This window comes from Lethenteron reissneri, chromosome 40, assembly GCF_015708825.2.
Source record: "Lethenteron reissneri isolate LAM-NWPU_2019-01 chromosome 40, ASM1570882v1, whole genome shotgun sequence".
Classification (NCBI taxonomy): Eukaryota; Metazoa; Chordata; class Hyperoartia; order Petromyzontiformes; family Petromyzontidae; genus Lethenteron; species Lethenteron reissneri.
In genome coordinates this window covers 7,696,719-7,717,079 of record NC_083818.1, presented here as the reverse complement: position 1 = coordinate 7,717,079, position 20,361 = coordinate 7,696,719, and the positions used below count along the sequence as shown (strand labels likewise).

At 45.7% G+C, this 20,361-nt stretch overlaps 1 protein-coding gene across 3 annotated transcripts in view; it reads left to right on the top strand.

Annotated features, from left to right (window-relative positions):
- The window catches only part of ANO7 (anoctamin 7), a 59,496-nt gene that overhangs the window by 7,248 nt on the left and 31,887 nt on the right, over positions 1–20,361 (top strand). For 2 of the 3 annotated variants that reach the window (XM_061568155.1, XM_061568156.1), the window contains exons 2-8: positions 3,146–3,236; positions 5,842–6,029; positions 8,958–9,065; positions 10,705–10,841; positions 11,483–11,540; positions 14,488–14,598; positions 15,508–15,673. In XM_061568155.1, coding sequence (XP_061424139.1) covers positions 3,146–3,236; positions 5,842–6,029; positions 8,958–9,065; positions 10,705–10,841; positions 11,483–11,540; positions 14,488–14,598; positions 15,508–15,673 — 859 coding nt within the window. Of the gene's footprint in view, positions 1–1,216; positions 1,263–3,145; positions 3,237–5,841; positions 6,030–8,957; positions 9,066–10,704; positions 10,842–11,482; positions 11,541–14,487; positions 14,599–15,507; positions 15,674–20,361 lie in introns of those variants that run through there. The other variant, XM_061568157.1, reaches the window with a different exon arrangement.

Sequence of the window (20,361 nt, the reverse complement as noted above, 5' to 3'; positions counted from 1 at the left end):
CAGGGATTTTTTTAAGCCTGCTGGATAGAGCTTGCTGGGGTAACCACCATGCGTAATTGGCAGAAGTGTAGTATACATTCGTGAGCAGTAGATGGCAATGCAACAATATCCCCCCCCCCCCTCTATGCCACCAAGCCCCCTCCACAAAACCGCATTGACCAACTTGGTGAAGTATGGTCAAACATACCTCCACCAAGCCGAAATGCACGGATAGGCCCTCATCCAGCGGCGGATTGACAGAGCGAGCTACGCACTCGCGTGCGACTACAATGTCTCAGCAGAGGGCACATTATTTGCCTGCTTGAACTCTTCAACGGTAAGTGGTGGTGGCATTAGCCAACGTGCAGTCCCACAGATGCCGTGATGGCATGGGTCACTTTTGACGAGGGTTCTGTCAGTGGTTCTAGATTTGAAGCTTTCGTGACTGCAAGGATTCATATTCTTAGGTTTTTTTCGGTAAAGTCACGTAGGTAAAAACATTAAAAAGTAAAATAAAATAAAAATCACGACGTTTCGTGGTACCGTCACAGCCACGACAGCTGTATCAAGTAAATTCAAGTAAATTAACTTGATACAGCTGTCGTGGCTGTGACGGTACCACCTGAAGACGGAAGCTTGTGTTGCCTCCGAAACGTCGTGATTTTTATTTTATTTTACTTTTTAATGTTTTTACCTACGTGACTTTACCGAAAAAACCTAAGAATATCTGTCAGTGGTGTCATTTGCGTTTTAACACGACATGGCCCATCAGCCAGCACAACCGTCGTCTCTCATCGAGACAAAAAAAAGGGGATTGTGCTCCACTGTACCACTTGACCACATCACTGGAAACTGCCAGGACTTCTTCCCCAGCGAGGAGCTCGCATCTGGCTACAATTCCAAATGGCTCACATGGCGGAGTTGGACTGAGAGTGGGTTTCGGAAGATGCAACTCTCTCATGAAATCGTGGGGGGCAGGGGGGCTTCTGCACAACCGACCAATGGTGCTTGTCAGGAGAAGAAAACAGTAGAGTATCTCCTGAGATAGCCCCGCAGCACCGCAATGCCACTCCTCAACATTTGGCAATGCCGACACCAGCAGTGGTGGTCTGTGCAGAATATTGGGAAAAGACCACCGTGTCGAGGTTGGACAGGAGACACGGGCGAAGATGAAGATGAAGAAGAAGGAGGCCATAGCGGTTACAGCCCCCTGATAACCTGTGCAGAGCAACTGTATAGATGTTGTTTTGCGTTCGATCGCCACCACCCATTACAGCCAAACGGTAAGGGTTGTTATGTAAGCAGAACGTGCCAATTCGACATTAGTACAGCGAACCGGTGTGTTGGAGAGCCAAGCCACGACATTTACAATGTGAGTACGACGTTTCGTCAGTAATTACAACTAGCTTCATCAGGCCGGCAGCCAGATTTGTGGAGATTTGTGGCAAGTTTAACGATGCATTTGGACATATATGCGATCTAACCCAAAAAAAACTATATTTTGGATATTGGTCGCGAAAGCCTACGTGTTAAACTGGATATAACAAAAAAAATCTACATTTTCTTCCAATTTGTTGCCTTATTAGTCGCATTATTTCCAAACGATATGCAAGTTAGAGGGTGGTAATTGCCAGGAGTGTTTAATTGCAAGACTTCCAGAAATCAGACGGGAAAAGTGCACGTTAATTTGATAACGCAATTAAGATCATTCTTATACTTGCCAATTAGTATAATTAATTCTTGCCAACAGTGCATGTGGGCGCTGTAAAATGCTATTTCATTAATTGGGATCAAATATATTCTAAAGCAAAATGCTGTTCACACATCAAATCTGTTAACAAAGAGACACCCCATTCATAAAAGGAAAACATGAACAGTACCGACCGGAAAAAAAGTGTAACACGTAGGCTTTCGTGACCAATATTATTCATAATAAAGGTTTTTGCGTTAGATCGTGTAAGTGTTGTGTAAATGTTGTGTACTCTCCCACACCGGTGGGCTCAAGTAGTAACTAATTGGCGTTGTGTTTACGTGACAAATCCCTTACTAATTGGCTGTGTTAGGTGGTGGAGGGTTACGACACAATATTTCTACTTACGCGATCTAACCCAAAACCCTTTATTATGAATATACTAGGGTACATTTTTTCCACAAAACACACAGAGACATGGACGAAGAGCACTCGGGCATTTGTGCATTGTTAGAAAAACAATCAACAGTTCGTGATGAACTGCAATGGCATCCCTCTTGCCTTACATCAGTCACCGTCAAAGAAGTTTGAGCAAATGTGACCGACCAACAGATGGCAGCAAGAAAGAGACAACCACAGACTGGTTTCGTCACTCTTAGGACTCATCAGCACTGCATAGTCACCGATGATAACTGCTGCAAAGTCGAGCCTCTGCAAACAATACACTCAGAGCTTTATGTGCACGTTTCTGTGTGCTGTTTGAAACTCATGGCTTTCCCGGCCTGCGCTGTTTGTCCTGTCGTGATGATGATGATGGGGTTGTCTCGTAATTTACAGATTCGATTTTTTTTTGTTGGCATTAGCCAATCTAGCGGGCCCCATAGTGTAGAGGTGGTCACTCTTGGATGTACGGGGATGGTACCGCGACCTGAATTTTATTCCCGGTCACAGCGAATATAAGTGGCAAGTGACATCTGACTCAGTCCTGTAACCAACCCCATCCAACTTCCCCAATGCACACTGACCAACAGAGTCAAGTATTGGAAAACAATCCACATAACCAGCAATGAGGAGGCCTTCATCCAGCAGTGGATTGATGAAGGTCTGTAAATGATGACCCTATTCTCCGCATTATAAGACGCACTGTTTCCCTTCGTATTTTAAAACACAAGTTGTGAATGCGTCCCATAACCCAATGGGTGACTGTGCGTATGTGTGTGACCAGATTTGTGAAAATTGGGGTGCTTTTTACTTTCCGGAGTGTCTTAAAATCCGCAGAATGTGCTGCTACTATGTTCCATGGAAATTCGTGCACATTTCAGCTCACCAAAATCCTCTGGTCTCAAAGCAGCACCATTACAATTAAATTAATGTTGAGTTTCGGGGTGCGTTGGTCAGTCCTGGGTGCCTCGGGCTCGTCACGAGCGGAACATACGTCCGTGCCTTGGGTGGATTTTACCATTCCCTTCATTGCAGGATGGGGGGGAAGAGCATCCGATGGATTCCACGGGCACGCCACAGCAGCCGCCCAAGGGAAACTACTTCCACGATGGGAGGACAAAAATTGGTAAGTGAACCGGTGATGGTTTCATTAATTGAGGTGTATGGCATGGTATCCCATTGTAAACACGAGCCGACCCATTAACTAAACAAATTACCGTTGCCCTTACTTGATTTTCTTGGCGATGACGTCTAAATTGGCACACTGGAGTTTCAGTATAAAGGTCGCAGGTTCGGACTGCATAAAGGGGAAAAGTGCAGCCCTGCAAATTGTTCGCTCATGCCTCTGCTGGCAGAAGGGCCTCCACTCTAGAGGGAGCTCTAGATAGGGTATTTTGGCCTACTCTTTCACACTGGCCAGACGTGCTGGAAGAGGTTCGGAGTTCCCACACTTTATACCCCACGACACGTGACCTGCTGATTGACCGCGGTGGAGACATTACACACTTTGAATTGTGGCCAGCCACACAAAACGGTCGCGCCAGACTACGGACCCAAGGCATCCTCTCAGCGGCTTTTGGCTCGCATCGAACAAAGACGGTCACTGCATATCGCGCGCTTTCAGATGAGCTTCTGCGGCCGTCTGGAATACTCTTCCTTTTGATATTAGGAAGCCACTGAAGCTATGCACTTTTAAATTTACATTGAAAAGTAATTTATTTAGAACTGATCTTTGTGTTTGGTTTGTTGTCCTTTCCCCGCACACTCCGATGAACACGGTTGGCTATATGTACAGTGCAAAATATGTTCAACATACTCTTATTTTTTTCAGTAATGTTGCTGGAGCAGTCACACCTGAAGACGGAGGCTTGTGTTGCTTCCGAAACGTCGTGATTTAATTGAGTTGTTTTCATTTTATTTCGTGACTTTACCGAAAAAACCAAGAGTATGGATCCTTGCAGTCACGAAAACTTCAAATCTAAGTTCAACATACATACGTTCTCACCGAATAGGTGACATCTGGATTGCAAGTCCAGCGTGATAGCCATGACAGCACACGACAGCATCCCACGTATGCAGTATTGCAGTTAAATTGTGCTGAGTTTATAAGTGCTCTCCATAAAATGGACAATTTCTCCATGGCCTTTTTACATCTGGCCAAAGCCATGATCAATCTTGTTAATTATTCTCCCATTCCTGGCTTCCATTCGATTATTCCAGTAATTAATTAACAGAACATTACTTGCAGGAAGTGTGTGTGCATTCGTTATATATATTTTTTAATTCACAGTTACATTTTTATTATTATAATTACTACATTTTACCCGATACTCCACCAACAGCCACCGGTCCCATTGCCTTGCCCTCTAATGGCCCTCGAACCTCGTACGACCTCCGTTCCCATCACTGTCGCCTCCTCCCTTGGCAATGAATTTGCCACGTCCTCGGTTAACCCCGTGTGACTGGTGTCGTGTTCTCTCAGCCCCATCAACCCCATCATCTAGTCCATGGGCCGAATCAGAATTCCGTACTGGTTTAGTTAGATGGTTAATAGCAAAATTAAATTACTTGGAAACCCACTAATCTCAAATGGTCATCGCATAATGCATTGGACACATAAATAAATTGGAACCAGTGAAGTCATGCTACTTCACGTGGTACCGAAAAGTGAAACATGCCAGGTAAGTTTCGATTTAAAGCTTTCGTGACTGCAGGGATTCATCTTCTTGGTTCTTTCGGTAAAGTCACGTAGAAGGGAAATAATAAAATAATAAAAATAAAACATAATAAAATAATTGTCACAAAAATATGGAACGCTTCACGAATTTGCGTGTCATCCCCACGCAAATTCGTGAAGCGTTCCATATTTTGTGAGAATTATTTTATTATGTTTTATTTTTATTAATTTATTATTTCCCTTCTACGTGACTTTACCGAAAGAACCAAAAAGATGAATACCAGGTAAGGCCTACTAAGCTATATATCTCTTTTACAGAAACGATCTGCCCACAAATGATAGCTCAACGAAATGGCTTATCGTGTGGAAATGTATAGCATCAAAATAATCTAAACACGTGTTTCTAAATGTTCGAAGGACAAACCGTCGCACCCGAAAAAAAATCCCACGCAACCACGGGGAGAGAGACACGCAAACTCCAAATATACTGACGTCAGGATTTGTATTGATCCCACGATCTCCTGCATACCAGGCGAGGGAGTTAACATCTTGCCACGGTGGTGCCCCCCTGGCTCATGGATGAATCGTCTCAATCACACACGAACTCGCTCAGCCTCATCAGTCCCTTCAGCCTCATCATCGGCTCCATCAGTCCTCTCAGAGGAGGCCATGTGTGCCGCCATCACGGTCCACATTTTGTAAGTTCATTAAAAGGACTCGCAAATCATTGAATAAGGTAAACCCCACACAGCAGCATCACCGCCTAGGGTCAGGTTGTAGCCGTCTGTGAAACGTCGTCTTCACGATAGCCTGGAATGATGAGCCGTTGCGGAAACACCAAAGTTTAGCACGTAGGCTTTCGCGACCAATATTATTCATAATCAACGTTTTTGGGTTTAGATCGCGTTTTTTTACTAATTGGCCGTGTCGGGTGGTGGAGGGTTATGACACATTTATAAATAACGCGATCCAAACCCAAAAACGTTGATTATGGAAACACCAAAGGCAACCCTTTGCCGAACCACTGCGGCGACGCTCTCCCTCCCCGCCGCAGATTTTATATTGGTGTGGGAGGAGAAGGTGGGTGAGGCGAGGAAGCGAAGGGGGAGCCGGCGGTACCACGAGATGGAGCGGCAGGACATCGAGAGGCAGATGGAGCGCGGCAGTGGCCAGGACAAACAGGGACGGTGGCGCACCAAGTTCCTGACCAACCTGGAGAAGTCGGGCTTACTCATGGAGGAGGTGAGGCCACTCACCACCCATCGCCAATTCGTACGACAGAAAGAGGTGGGCTATTACAATGAACAGTTAAGAGCCTTTCCTTCACCATTATTACGATTAATAACACAGGTCAACAAAGAAAACAAATTCTGGCCTGGACTTTTGCAGCTGTTTTAGACTAATTTCAGGGTGCTAATTCCAAATCTGATCTCAGATTTTCTCTATCACATCTCATTGTTATGCTATCGGCATACCCCATTTTCTTTGATTTTACCCGAAATTAACTGTCACTTATGATTGCAAGTTGATGCGAGTCAGTGACTGCTTTAGTGTTAAAATATGGTGCTGTATTTTTAGGATAGTGTGTTTATAATATCATTTATGTAGATATCTACTTTTTTTTAAATATTCTGCAGTTTTTATTGAAAATGCAATATTTTAATATCTCAAAAACCTGATGTGATAGACAAAAACTGATGCCAGATTTGGAATCAGCACCCCAAAATTACATTAAGACCGTTGGAATACCTTATGCCAGAAAAAGTGTGTTGATCAGTGTAATGTATGTTTCTGGGTCAGATCACGTCAATAAAATATTTGTTAAAATCATCATCATGAATGGCAAAGATGCCAGGAGCAACTGCAAAGATGGGAACGTTGTGCGTGTGTCTAAAATAACTTGCCTATCCTGTGCCCTGTATACAGCCCAGTTGAAAGCAAATATGCATCGTCTTAAAAGAGGACTTCATTTTATTTAACACTGCACTATATTCAGGTGATGGCCATTCCCTTTTACGTGTCCCAAAGTGCATATACATGACAATATAGTTTTCATTGCAAATGACAGGGGGTGGATGGATGTATGAATGGCTGTTGAACTCCATTTGCATCGTATGTAGCCAACCGAATGTGGCTTTGTGTATGTATGTCCCAATTACGTTTACAATCGAAATGTAAATGTAGGCCAGCTACGCATATGTTTTATTGTTTTTGGGCAGAAAAGAGGCACGCTGGTTCGTGCAATTGCCCTATGAACCCGGCAACCAGAATTAGATTTTGGGTCAAGGCTAATATCTGTGGCGAGTAATATATGAATCGGTCCTGGGTCTCCCTCATCCGTTTCTTCAACCCGCACTGAACAGCACGGTGAAGAATGGTCAAACAACCATCGTGATCAACATGATGTGGTGAGGCTTTCATCTAGCAGTGGATTGACAAAGGGCTGTAAATTGTTCCATGTTCATTTTTTTTTTATTACTGAAATTTTAATTGCGTTATTTTAAAGCTCAAGCCCAGATGGTCACATCAAAAATCATTGCCGTTATCCTCTCCGCACAACATTGCTTTGATGAAATACAGATAGATTCATTAATCATTATTTTCTCGTTAAAATCCCATTTCACAGTTTCTACTGGCCTGGAAACAAACAACTGGTGTTGCATATTTCATGAACATGCTCAGTAAATGCTACTGATCTCGTACTATGAATTCACAGATATTGTTTATTTTAATTTTTTGTTATCCAGAGTTCAAACAGCCTCAACAACACTACAGAGAGGCCTTTCAAGTGGTGGTGTTTTTTTGTTGTTTTTGGCAATTTCATTGCCTGCTGCCTGACCCCGTTTTCTTTCTCAAACGTTCCCACAGGGCACGGCCCCAAACCACCCGCTAAGCACTAAATCAGTCGAACTCAGTGGGGACCCTTCTACAGGATTATAAAAAAAAGAAAGGTCATTTGCCACAAATAATAACAAAATTCCTACCTACTGTACACGGGCCTGATGAGAGTGTGGATGTATGTTGAACTTCTCTTGCACCGTACGTAGCCATCCGTGCTAATCGAAGGCATGAGGGGGGGGGGGAGACAGGGAATATAACTGTTCAACTGTAACTTAGCCCAAAACCCCCAGTTTTACAACACATTTATTTCTAAATTATACATGACGGGTACCCTCAACCAAGCATTATCTACCAAGGCCCAATATTTATCTTGATAGCGCCTGACAGTACACGCGCAAATATTACGAGGAGTCAAACGGCATTTTCCCTTTCTCTCACGGCCATGAAGGAGAGCTCCTGCACCCAGTAAAATCATGATTCAGCGTCCTTTTCCCTGTCGTCTTCGGCGAGTGTGACGCAGTGCGTGAGTTTTTTTTTCTTGAAGCCACTGAAAATGACAGTCACGTATTTTTTGTTGTTGGCCTTCAACTCCGGGAGTTGACTGCAATCATGACCGCTGCATGGTCTGCACAATTTGTTTTCCACAGCGATGGAACTGAAATATAAAATCTGTAAATGATTATGAAAACCCAATGCGAACAGAATATTGATACCGGCTGGAAAACCCAAACGTTTCAAACAATTATAAAACGGATTGACTAAAAAACAAATCTCCCCTTCGAAGTCTTAGTCGTAAACGTCTTCCTTATGTCGTCGTAAACACTTAGTCTTCTTTGCATTAGGACACTGTGTCAAGATTTAGCACAGGTAGGTTCAATTTTGATTTAAAGCTTTCGTGACTGCAGGGATTCATATTCTTGGTTCTTTCACTGTCCTTGGTGCTGACGTTAGGAAAAACCGCCACTTTTTTCAAATTTTCTTGCTGTGGATTTCACACCTGATGATGATTGCTTGTGTTGCAGTCGAAACGTCGTGAGAATTTTTATTGTTTTATATTTTTATTATTTTATTATTTCCCTTCTACGTGACTTTACCGAAAGAACCAAGAATACAGGTAGGTTCGCTCGTTGACGGAGGGTTAAAACACGAACCCAAGTGAACACTTTCTCCAAAAGCAAAAACAATCTCACACACACACACACAGAGACACGTTACGCTCAAGCGCCGTCGTGCAGAGGGCCACTCCGCTCGCCGCCCGGGCCATCGCGAGGAGGCAGGCAGGCAGCTACGGCGGCGTGAGCGATTGCCCTTTCCTGCGCGTGTCTGCAGGAGGTGACGGTGAGCGAAAGGAAGAACATTCACTACATGAAGTTGAGCGCCCCTTGGGACGTCCTCGTCTACTACGCTGAGGAGCTGTGCATGCGGGCGCCTCTGCAGGTTGGCATCGTCCATCGTCCCGCACCCCTTCGTTGCTTATACCGCACCCTGTACTAGTGGGGGACCCCCCCCCCCCCCCCCCCGCCCAGTGAAGGCTGTTCCAGCCGCCGGTCCGTTATTCTGCCAATAAGCGGCGGTGCTGGTTTCGTCGCGCGGTTGGCTACGTACGGTGCGAAAGAAGTTCAACATACATACGTAAGGAATCTTCCGAGTATGACACGTAGGCTTTCGTGACCAATATCATCTATAATACAGGGGGCGGGGGGGGGGGCGGTGTTTGTTCCAGGAGGATTTCTCCACAAATCTGTCTGTCGCCAGATGAAGCTAGTTGTAGTTACTGGTGAAACGCCGTACTTCAGATTGTAAATGTTGTGGCTTTGCTCTCCAACACACTGGTATGCTGTACTAGTAACGAATTGTCCAGTTCTGTTTACATGAGAAACCTTGTTAATTGGCTGCGTCGGGTGGTGGCGGGTTTAACGACACATTTATCAAAATTCGAGTAACTGATCAAATTTCGACCGTAATTCCGGCACACAATGGCCTGCTCTTTTTCCCAATGACGTCATGGGATCTTTGCCGTCCAATTGACGCAGACGACTTGGGCCTTCTTGGTGAATAGATCCACAGTACGAATGATGCCACTTGCTTCAACACGAGATGTGTATACATGGTGACTGGTGCTTTTGTTGAAATGTTGGTGGTGTTGTTTCAGTGCCGTGCCGCATCTAAGGGGGTGGAGTGGATGACGGTGGTATGAGATGTGAATTACATCGCCTGGTATACAGGAGGACGTGGGTTCAATGCCAACCCTGACGCCTGCTGTATATTCTGAGTGTGCGTATCTCTCTCCCCGTGGTGGCGTGGATTTTACTCCAGGTCCTCCGGGTTTTCTCTCCACGTTCAGAATCAACATCACACGTTTAAGTATTTGGCTACTATACATTTACACGTGATAAGCCACTTCGTTGGGGTATCAATTGGTGTCCAGCGCTTTTGAAAAAGAGCTACATAGCTCAGTGGGCCTTACCTGGTCAAATACAAAAATTAGTCGTAGTGGTTCATGACCATCCGTCGGTCTGCCTGTCTGTGCCTATAAAAGGGGCCCCCGTAAAGACGATCCAATTTTAATGAAACTTCAGCATAAAGTTGTCTTGCTATCAGAGGCTTACACCATTGAAAACCGGACACTTTGATCAAAGGGTTGCCCAAAAAACTTAGCGATGAAAATCGTGTGCCGATGGCATTCCCCTGGAACGTCGTACAACACGATCTCGTCGTGCGCCACGGAACCGAAACGTCGTTATCGCTCGTGAAACACCTCCGAGAAGAACCGCACGTCGTAAAGCATTGCGGAAGCCTTGCATCTACAGCACGCGTGGTTTGTCTTCCTCGTTTGTTTTCAATGCTGCATCCACCCGTCCGTTGTGTTTTTTAAAGCAATGCAACGGTTTGACCGCCGGTCGGAGTCAAAATATTACCGAATGCCGCGTGTGAGGTCTTCTCGGAAGGAAACGAACGACAAATGCTGCATGTACGTATGTTAAACTTCTTTCCCATGGCACATAGCCAACCGTGCGAATCGTCGGCGGCTCGTCGTGTCTCGTGTCTGTGCCGTGTCGTCTCCTGTCGATTCAAGGGAAGCCCAAACACGATTGAGAATTGGTCTGAGCGGTTGCTTGGGCGTCTGAAAATCCCAAACATTATGCAAGAGGACGTCCCCAACCGACCCCTGGGTTACTACACCTGCCAGTTCCGCAAGTCAAAACTCAGCAGGTAGGCGCTCATCAGTCTTCTCCTTATTCTTCTTTCGTACGGCTGCTGATGTAGATGCAGAGCAACCATTTACAATCTCACATTCAGGTGGTCATGCCCGGATAACCACGGCAAGACTAGCGGAGTGCGATCGCTGCGATGTCTCCTTTGTATTTGTGGATCGGACATTGTGTCGTTATTACCTTGACAGGATCTCTGTGCCGGATGACCACAGTCGCTCACTACTGGAGATGTTTTGAGTTTCCATTTGTGCATCAGGTGTCCGCATCTACTGCCATGGTCTGTGCAGCTCGGGTTGAGCAGTTCTAACTAATGGGGACCGTTTTTTTATCTATTCATGTGCCCAAACAACTGCAGCGTTCTCGGTTTAATGGTGGTTAGAAGCAACATTTTCTGTCCTGATGGGGCAGTAATGGAACTCGGGATGTAATTAATCGGTTGTGTGCAGGGATTTGTATGAACTTTATTTTTTTAATGTCAGTTCAAAATGAAAAGGCTCTTCTGCCATCCCCTGGCTACCTCCCAGCCCCTTGTGCACTCGATTCGAAGTATAGAAGCCACGGATCTCACGCCTTGCGTTGGCAATTCCGCTCTCTACGTGACTGATCATGGGCTGTGCCACCGCTCTGTGTCTCACTCAGGTTTCTAGGGAGCGAGAATCACGACACGTATTTCACCAACACTCAGCGTCAACGCATTGTAAGTGGAAATTTTAAAAGGTGATCTTTTATATTATATGGCATTAACGTTTTTTTTACATTCAAGATAACCATGGCGTCTGTAAATGCTCCTGTATTAATGGATACATGTTTCGAGAATACGACATTGAATGAGTAGCTTTGTACAATATGGATATAAGTGCTTTTGAGTGTTACCTCTTACCTCACCTGATTTTATCGACGTGTTACGCTCCATTGTAAAATGTATTCTGCAAGTTGAACCGTTTTTTTTTACTTAAAGTTTCACATAGCAAGGGTTGATTCCCCTAACCCTCCCCCTTTTTTTTCGAATCCCATTTCTCTGCTGTATATATGTACACACGTTTATGTGCCGTGCCTTGTATATCCACTGCTGGGTGAAGACCTCCCCATGCCCTCACCATCCATCCATCTCTCATTATTTTATTTTGCAATGCTAACCAGAGCTGGGTCAGCGAGCCAGACAATATTTCCTCACCCGGCACACCACACCCAGTATACCCCCTCGCTCTGGCTGCGGCTGCTTCTAGTCACGTGCCAGCACCTTGTTTTTTTGCGTGTTTATTTTTGCTGTCCTTCCCCGGCACCTGCGATTAGCACGGTTGGCTACGTACGTACGGTGCCGAAGAAGTTCAACACACGGACTCCAGTCCGCAAAGCGACACGAAAAATATTCCGCCAGAAGAATAAGCCACCGTGATTCAAATACGCCCAGCGCCTGCACGGGGGGGGGGGGGGGGGGGGGGATTCATTCCATCGCTTCACCTTGTTTTTGTGTTTATTTTGGCGGTGGACGTCTTCTGTCGTTCGGCCGCCGTTCCATCGGTAGGCCCGGCCACCATTCCTCTCCAGCGACTTGCCCTGTTAGGAAAACTACATTCGGGATCGGGGCAAAGGGCAGCGTCGCTTGAAGCGGTGATTGCGGATGGATAGAGGACCGAACAGTGCCGGATTATCCTAGTAGCACAAGTAGTGACATATGTAGTAGCTACCACTTCATATGTAGTAGCTACACATGTAGTAGCTACACATGTAGTAGCTACACATGTAGTAGCTACTACACGTGTAGTAGCTACACGGGTAGTAGCTACGGTCCCCGCACTTTCAAGGGACCCTTGCTAATTGCTTTCAAGCTATCAATTCCGGTTCAGTGATTCTGCACTTGCTTTATTACTATAGTACTATACCGCCTTCAACTTTTATGAACGATGCGGTGTTTAAGGTTAGCGATTTGTCGTATTATCTGGCTGTATAGCAAATGAAAAAATACAATGACTTTACTACGCAAGTCAAAAAAATGCTTTTCATATTTATGTTTATGTAGGGCCCCTTAATAACATATGCTACAGGCCCCGCACCAGCTTAATCCGTCACTGAGACCGATGACAAAAAATCTGCACAGCGAGAGGAGCGAACGTGCGTTGCCCTACGTCCCTTCGCCACTGCACGTCCCCCCACCCCACCCCCTCTGATTCGTAAAGTGCACTCACTCCCGGGACGATCTCGTGACGAACAAACAAATCCTTCACGTCAACTTCCAGTGCAAGCACGACATTGGACAGCACGGACGTAATGAGCAGACTCCGTTCCTCACAGCACGCACGCACGCACACGTAAAACGGGAATATTGCACACACACACTGGATGAAGAGGATTTCCTCCTGCAGGGAGAGAGAAACAGAATCAGCTGTTGGGGGGGTTGGGAAGGTGACAGCGTTGAGTCTCAACACCGCGCGAGATGGCGATGCCTTGGGGAGTCTTTTCCTCCAGCAGCGGATAAATCATGACCCACGGTGGTGGTGGTTAAAGAGCTGAAATGTCAACGCGTGCAGTGCTCAAGGCACGCGAGAGATGATTCTGTGGTGCTGCCGCTGCTGTCGGAGCGCGTGTTTGTGAGTGGAGACAGCTCTCGGTGTGCCGCTGCTATGCATGCCCCCCCCCCCCCCCATGGAGAGTGGCTTAATTGGACTTGTCGGTGGGCATAATGGGATTACAAATGAGTTGACGCTGCATTCATTTATAAACATGAGTCAACAGCTGTTCAGAAATTAGGACAGCTCTCCCAGACTTCTATTCGCGAAAGTGGACCTAAATCGTATCGTACCTTTTAGGTTTAAGGGAATCGAAGTGAATTTGGCTTTAGCTGCTGCTGCAACAATATGAATGCATTGCATTCATCCGGAAAAGCCTCAGTCAGTCTCAAGGTTATTTCAATGTACGTATGTTGAACTTCTTTCACACTGTACGTCGCTAACCGTGCTAAATCGGAGGTGTGGGGAAGTACAACAAACGAAACACCAAAAGCAGTTCTCAAGAAATGAGTTGCAAATCTAGATTTAAAAGTGCATGCCTCCAGCGGCTTCGTAATATCGTAAAGGAAGGGCGTTCCAGACGGCCGCAGAATCGCCCGATGCAATGGCTAGACAACGGCTACTGCGAGGATGACCGCAGTCTGCGTGGTGGTTTATGCTCCTTGACGAGATGAGCAAAGTGTTGCGGTCAGCGCCGCTACGCTGCGCTACGAACCCGGCAACTCAGGGTTCGATTTCCGCTCAAAGGCCAACACCAGTGACGATTATCTGAACCGGACCTGGGGCCTCCCCTGGATCCACTTAGCCTCAAATGAGTACCTGGTGCGGTGTGTAGTAAACATCGCCACTGGGGAGACAAAGGCGGTCGAAAATCGTGCTGGCCACCCACCCCCCTCGTGTGCCGTGCCGGCCTTCATAGGTGCTCGCTATCAGCACTTGCCCCAACAGCCTGTTAAAGGTTATACTGGAGGGGGGTCTTTGTATGTACATCTGTATGCATGTTGAACTTCTTTCGCACAACACGTAGCCAACCGTGCAAATATATCAACGGGTCACCTAGTTGCTTTTTTTATTATCAACTATCGCAGCAAGTAAGGTGGTGATATTATCGTCCTTGCCCTGCGGCCCGTTCGGCAGATGTACGAGATCCTGGCGCGGACGGCCTATGGCAAGCGCAAGAGGGCGGAAATTGGCATCGACCGACTGCTTAGCGAGGACGTGTACAGCGCAGCCTTCCCCCTGCACGAGGTCAGCGATGGGTGACCTCTTCCGAACCGGGTGCCGAATAAGCCGAAGTGATTTCCTGCTCAAGTGAGAGTTCAGGAGGTTCTCATCTCCTGTCAGCAGCCCTGAGCCAGTGGTGGAAATACCACATTGTTCTTAGGTTTTTTCGGTAAAGTCACGTAGGTAAAACATCAAAATTGATGAAAATAAAATAAAAATCACGACGTTTCGGAGGCAACACAAGTCTCCGTCGTGATTTTTATTTTATTTTATTTTCATTAATTTTGATGTTTTACCTACGTGACTTTACCGAAAAAACCTAAGAATATGAATCCTTGCAGTCACGAAAGCTTCAAATCTAGAATTAATACCACATTGCTTTGATGGGGGGGGGGGGGGTGGGGGGGTGAGTCTACCTGTAGGATAACCACTGTTGGCTTCCCCACAAAGTGGTATTAATTTTTAATCGACCCCAGAGGGATGATGGACTGAGTCAACCAACAACCAGGATTCATGTACACTCACACACACACACACACACTGAGATCACACTCGTCACTCTCTATCAACGCAGACAGCGTTAATGTCTTAGCGCGTCACGTGCGATGTGCTGAACAATTTTTATCGACCCCAGAGGGATGATGGACTGAGTCAACCAACAACCAGGATTCGTGTACACTCACACACACACACACACTGAGATCACACTCGTCACTCTCTATCAACGCAGACAGCGTTAATGTCTTAGCGCGTCACGTGCCACGTGCTGAACAATCGTCGGCACGTGCGGCGTGGAACGAGCTAATTTGTATTTGAATGGTTAGTAAACTTGGTAAACGCAGAAAGACGAACCAACAACCCTTCACATTTACCCGCATTGTTTACACAGCCATGGCAGGCACGGCATCCCTGACTTGTCCCCCGGTTGCTCAGGGCGTCTTCGAGAAGCCAAACCATGCCACGTCGCCCGAGCAGCTCAACCCGCGACAGATTCTGTTCTTGTACTGGGCGCGCTGGGGCTGCTGGTACAAGTACCAGCCGCTGGACCACATCCGATCCTATTTCGGCGAAAAGATCGCCATCTACTTTTCCTGGCTGGGTACGTGTGCACTTTTTAAAACGCAAACAATCAACAAACGTGGTAAGAATTTCCCAGCTGTCACCTGAAAACGGGATCAACCCGCACGCATGCAAATGTGAGTGGGGGGTTGCCACCTGGCCTGGCTCTCTCCAGATCTCCCTCTTGTTGAGGCATCTTCCCATGGGACGTGTGAGTCTTCCCCGTGACATTCAGCGTCCCGGTTTTTTGTTGTTGTTGTTGTCGGTTGCTTAATAATTCGAACTCCAAAGACTATGCCTTTAACACGTAGGCTTTCGCGACCAATGTTATTCATAATCAACTTTTTGGGTTTAGATCACGTTATTTATAAATGTGTCGTAACCCTCCACCACCCGACACGGCCAATCAGTAAAAAAGTGTCACGTTGACAAAAGACAAATAGTTCACTGCTTTAGCCCACCGGTGTGTTGAAGCCACAACATTTACAATTTGAGCACGACGTTTCGCTGGTAATTGCATCCAGCATCATCGGGCAATTCGCCAGAATGGTGAGGCTCTGCTGTGTCTCCCGTTCTTATATAGAGCAGCAGCAGGGTGACGTCATCATTATGCCTTTACGTGGAACAAAATGCATTAACTGGAAGTGTGTCTCCAATATATATTCGTCTTTCGATGTCAACAAAAATGAAAGTATTTTTTACACAAACCAGGGTACGCAATTTTAGCAGCATCGACTCACAACACAAGCAAACTCCAGGCCGGTTTTGAGTCGCAGTGTCTCAGGCTCGCCTGAAACAATGATGGTAAACTTTCGAATGCTCCGGGCTGGGGTTAGACTCTCTTTACAATATGGGTCCTAGCTTTTAGGCATAGTTATCCTCTGCTCCGGTATCATGAGATATTGTTATTATTATTGTGTCCTGGTATTACTTACTCTGGATGTGGCAACTCATTTTTATTTTACCAGGTAAGGCCCACTGAGCTATGTAGCTCTTCTTCAGAAGCGGCCGAGCCATCACAAACGACAGCTCAACGAAGTGGCTTATCACGTGGACATTTATAGCAGCGAAATGTTCTAAATGCGTGATGTTGATTCTAAATGTCGAGGGAAAAACTGGAGGTCCCTGAGATCATGCCACACAACCACAGGGAGAGGGACACCACAAACTCCAAATATACAGCAGCAGGCGTCAGGGTCGGGATCGAACCCACGACCTCCTGTATACCAGGCGAGGTAGTTAACATCTCCTAGCCACCGTGATGATGATGAGAGAGAGCGACGCAAACTCCAAATGTACAGCAGCAGGCGTCAGGGTCGGGATCGAACCCACGACCTCCTGCACACCAGGCGAGGGAGTTAACATCTCATAGCCACCGTGATGATGATGATGAGAGAGAAACGCAAACTCCAAATATACAGCTGCAGGCGTCAGGGTCGGGATCGAACCCACGACCTCCTGCACACCAGGCGAGGGAGTTAACATCTCCTAGCCACCGTGATGATGATGATGATGAGAGAGAAACGCAAACTCCAAATATACAGCAGCAGGCGTCAGGGTCGGGATCCAAATCCTGTGCCCTCTCAGCCACGAACGCTCCCCCCAGGGCACCTCACGTGACCTTATCTCTCATATTGAGGGCAGTTACCCACAGCAAATTCATAATTCTCACAATTAGTGCCGTTACTCGCGATTCTGTGTAATAGTGTCATATCGTATGTGCTTAAATACAATACAGCACATTTTAGAGTTGTATACGTGTTTTTTTTATTGTAATTGTCCACTGGTTGTCTGTGATCAGTGCCACGTATGCGTGTAAAATCACCTCTTCCAGTGATGCGATGAATCGTCACGATTTAGGGTCACAATTTGATTCAGAAATCGATACATTTTTACCTCTTCCCCCACCCCGTCTCGTTTGTATTGATTATAATTTATTTCTGTCTCTCATACAGCTGACGTCTGCTCCAATAGCCTCCATGTAACATCAGCATTTAATTGGAATACATTGTAGAATAATAATCGATAGTGACACGCAATTTGGTGTGCGTATCGTGAGCGTAAAACATATTTTTTTAATTGACAAGCCGTCACGTGCTGAGTATCAAGGAAAAAAACTAAGTGCTGTTTGACACCATTCCTGAATCAATTATAGACATGGCCACACATACAGTGGAATAGTTATTGGCCTTCATCCTATAACCTTCAGGAGACCCTGAAGGATATTGTGACAGCCTGCCAGGTTTCATCCCTTACAGCTCACTCGACGATGCACATGAGCAATGACGAAACATTCAGCGACGCACGGGAGGGATTTTTGCGCGGTCATTTGTGACAAAGATTTTCACTAAATTTTTGTTCAACTGGTTACTTCAGTTCCACCAGAAGCTCGCACCACGTGGAGTGAAACGTTGGACATCATCCAGCCAGGAAAACACATCGGAGGGCGTAATAAAAACGAATCTATCCTCGGCCTGTCACCTGATGTTTGGCTTTCGATGTCGTGAGTGCTGGCTCACTGCCCTGACACATCCATTAGCATTAACCCCAAACCGGGCCACCACCTGTACCATTACGAGTGTCAGTTGATGTCCCGCTCGCTCGTCACTCAGTCACACCGATAGATCATTTGCTCCCTGGCGCATGCCGCAAGACCAGCAGCGAATATGTTATTTTCACGTAGCGTCATTAATATTGCCGGTTAACACTGCAGTTCTATTATATTAAAATACGACATACAAATGTAGCACAATGACAAATGCTTTCAAGTGACATTGAAAATGTTGGGAAATGCCAAAGCCGACCGTTGTTCTTTTCATGGCCATGTTGCTGGCTTAGTTTACAGCATCAATGTTACACTCATTCGTACATGAGGTTATAAAATTACTTGAGAAGAGAAAAAAAAATTGGAAACATTGTGTGTGCCGGCAAATGGCATGGGATAGAAGGCATATTGAGAGCCAGTCCACCGAGGAGATGGAGCAATGAAATCAACTCGTGTGCAGGTGCCGGGTGCATTTATTATATATCGCAGAAGCATGAGAGATGGCGAAGAGTTTGGGAGGCCTTCATCCAGCGGTGGATTGATCATGGATGATGCAAATGCAATTGTGAAAGCAAATGAGTCTTTTGGTTTGTTGCTTAACAAGCTCTGCAAAGTTGAAGCCAGTTCTCGGTTGTCTTGTTTGATCGAAGCCTACTAGGAAGCATTCAACTGCAATGCTCGCACGCAAACAGAGTAAATGGTTTCTACATGTACGTACTGTATATATATTCTCATTAAGGTCAGTAAACACACTCTTGTAGCCAATGGGAAAGGCATAAATTATTGGTGAGCGAAAAAACGTACCCAACATATAAATGAACATATTAAAATGTGATAGAGCGCAAGACTGCACGCAATTGATGATAAATTAAAGCGGTTTTAATGGCTGATAGTCTTTTAAATCGTGGTGTGTCTTGAATTAATTAATTCGTATGCTGCGTGTATCTGGTTAGTGCGTTGTGCATTGCCTTATTTCGGAGGCTTAATATTACGGTGCACAACGCAGATTCGTAGACTAATGTAGATTTATACGCTGACGATGCACGAATGAAATGGTGCATGTAGAAATATTCACTGCTCATGCAAATTGTTTCTGAATTGTGACGCAAATTATTATCGTGACACAGTCGCATTTAAACGCTCAATCGATGCAAAATCTTGAAATATTTACCCTCCTATTTACATTCAGGTCAACATGCAATGAGCATCTAATTGCCATTCTGATATTTATCAAACGCGAATCATTAAATCCGTATTAGTGACATTAAATTTAGGTAAAAGTATCGCGAATGATGCGGTACAAACACGACAGAAGTTAGTCGCGACGGTGTAAGAACGAGAATCCGACGAGCTATGAAGCTTTTTCTCACAGATGCCCAGTAGCACACCTGCAATGCTGTTTGGCGGCACAAATAACACGCGGCGAACACCAAACGATAACAAAAGGGGTTCTCAAATTGAATCGCGACTTCCAGATGAACGTCAATGCACGCTCAGGTCCATCCGCTTGTTTGAAACTAATGCTGCCGGGAAATATTGGGTCTCTCAAAGCCAATAGGCCTGATGGAATACAAGCAGTTTTATTTTTGTAGCGTGTTGAGAGACAATTAAATTCTGCTTATAACAGGGTGGCACAAAGGTCAGGACACAATATGGTTAATTCCATTATTTTAAATGTCATCTGAAAACGAATACGAAAAATAGATGTGAAGTGATAATAGAAAAAAAATATTTACTTAAATAATAAACAATAAAAATGTAAATTCTGACTTAAAAAACTAAAAAAAATGTAATGCAAGTGTTATAATAAATATATATCCTGGCTTTTTGGCCACCTTGGTTATGTTTTCATGTAAATTTCTCACAATCCTTACATGCCTGTGTGACAGTACTTTTCCGTGTGTTTAGTTTGTTGTCGTTCCCCCGCACCTCGGATTAGCACGGTTGGCGATGTACGGTGCAAACGAAGTTCAACACACATACATACCGTACTGTGTTGCCCTAACCTCTGTGTGTGTGGTTCGGTATGGTAGTGTCGCGGTGAGCACAGTGCGCTACGAACCCGGCGACCCGAGTTCCATTTTCGCTCACGGCCAACACCGCCAGTGACGATTATCTGAACCGGTCCTGGGCCTCCTCTAGGTCGACCCAGCCTCAAATGTGTAATCTTCGCCAGTACGGAG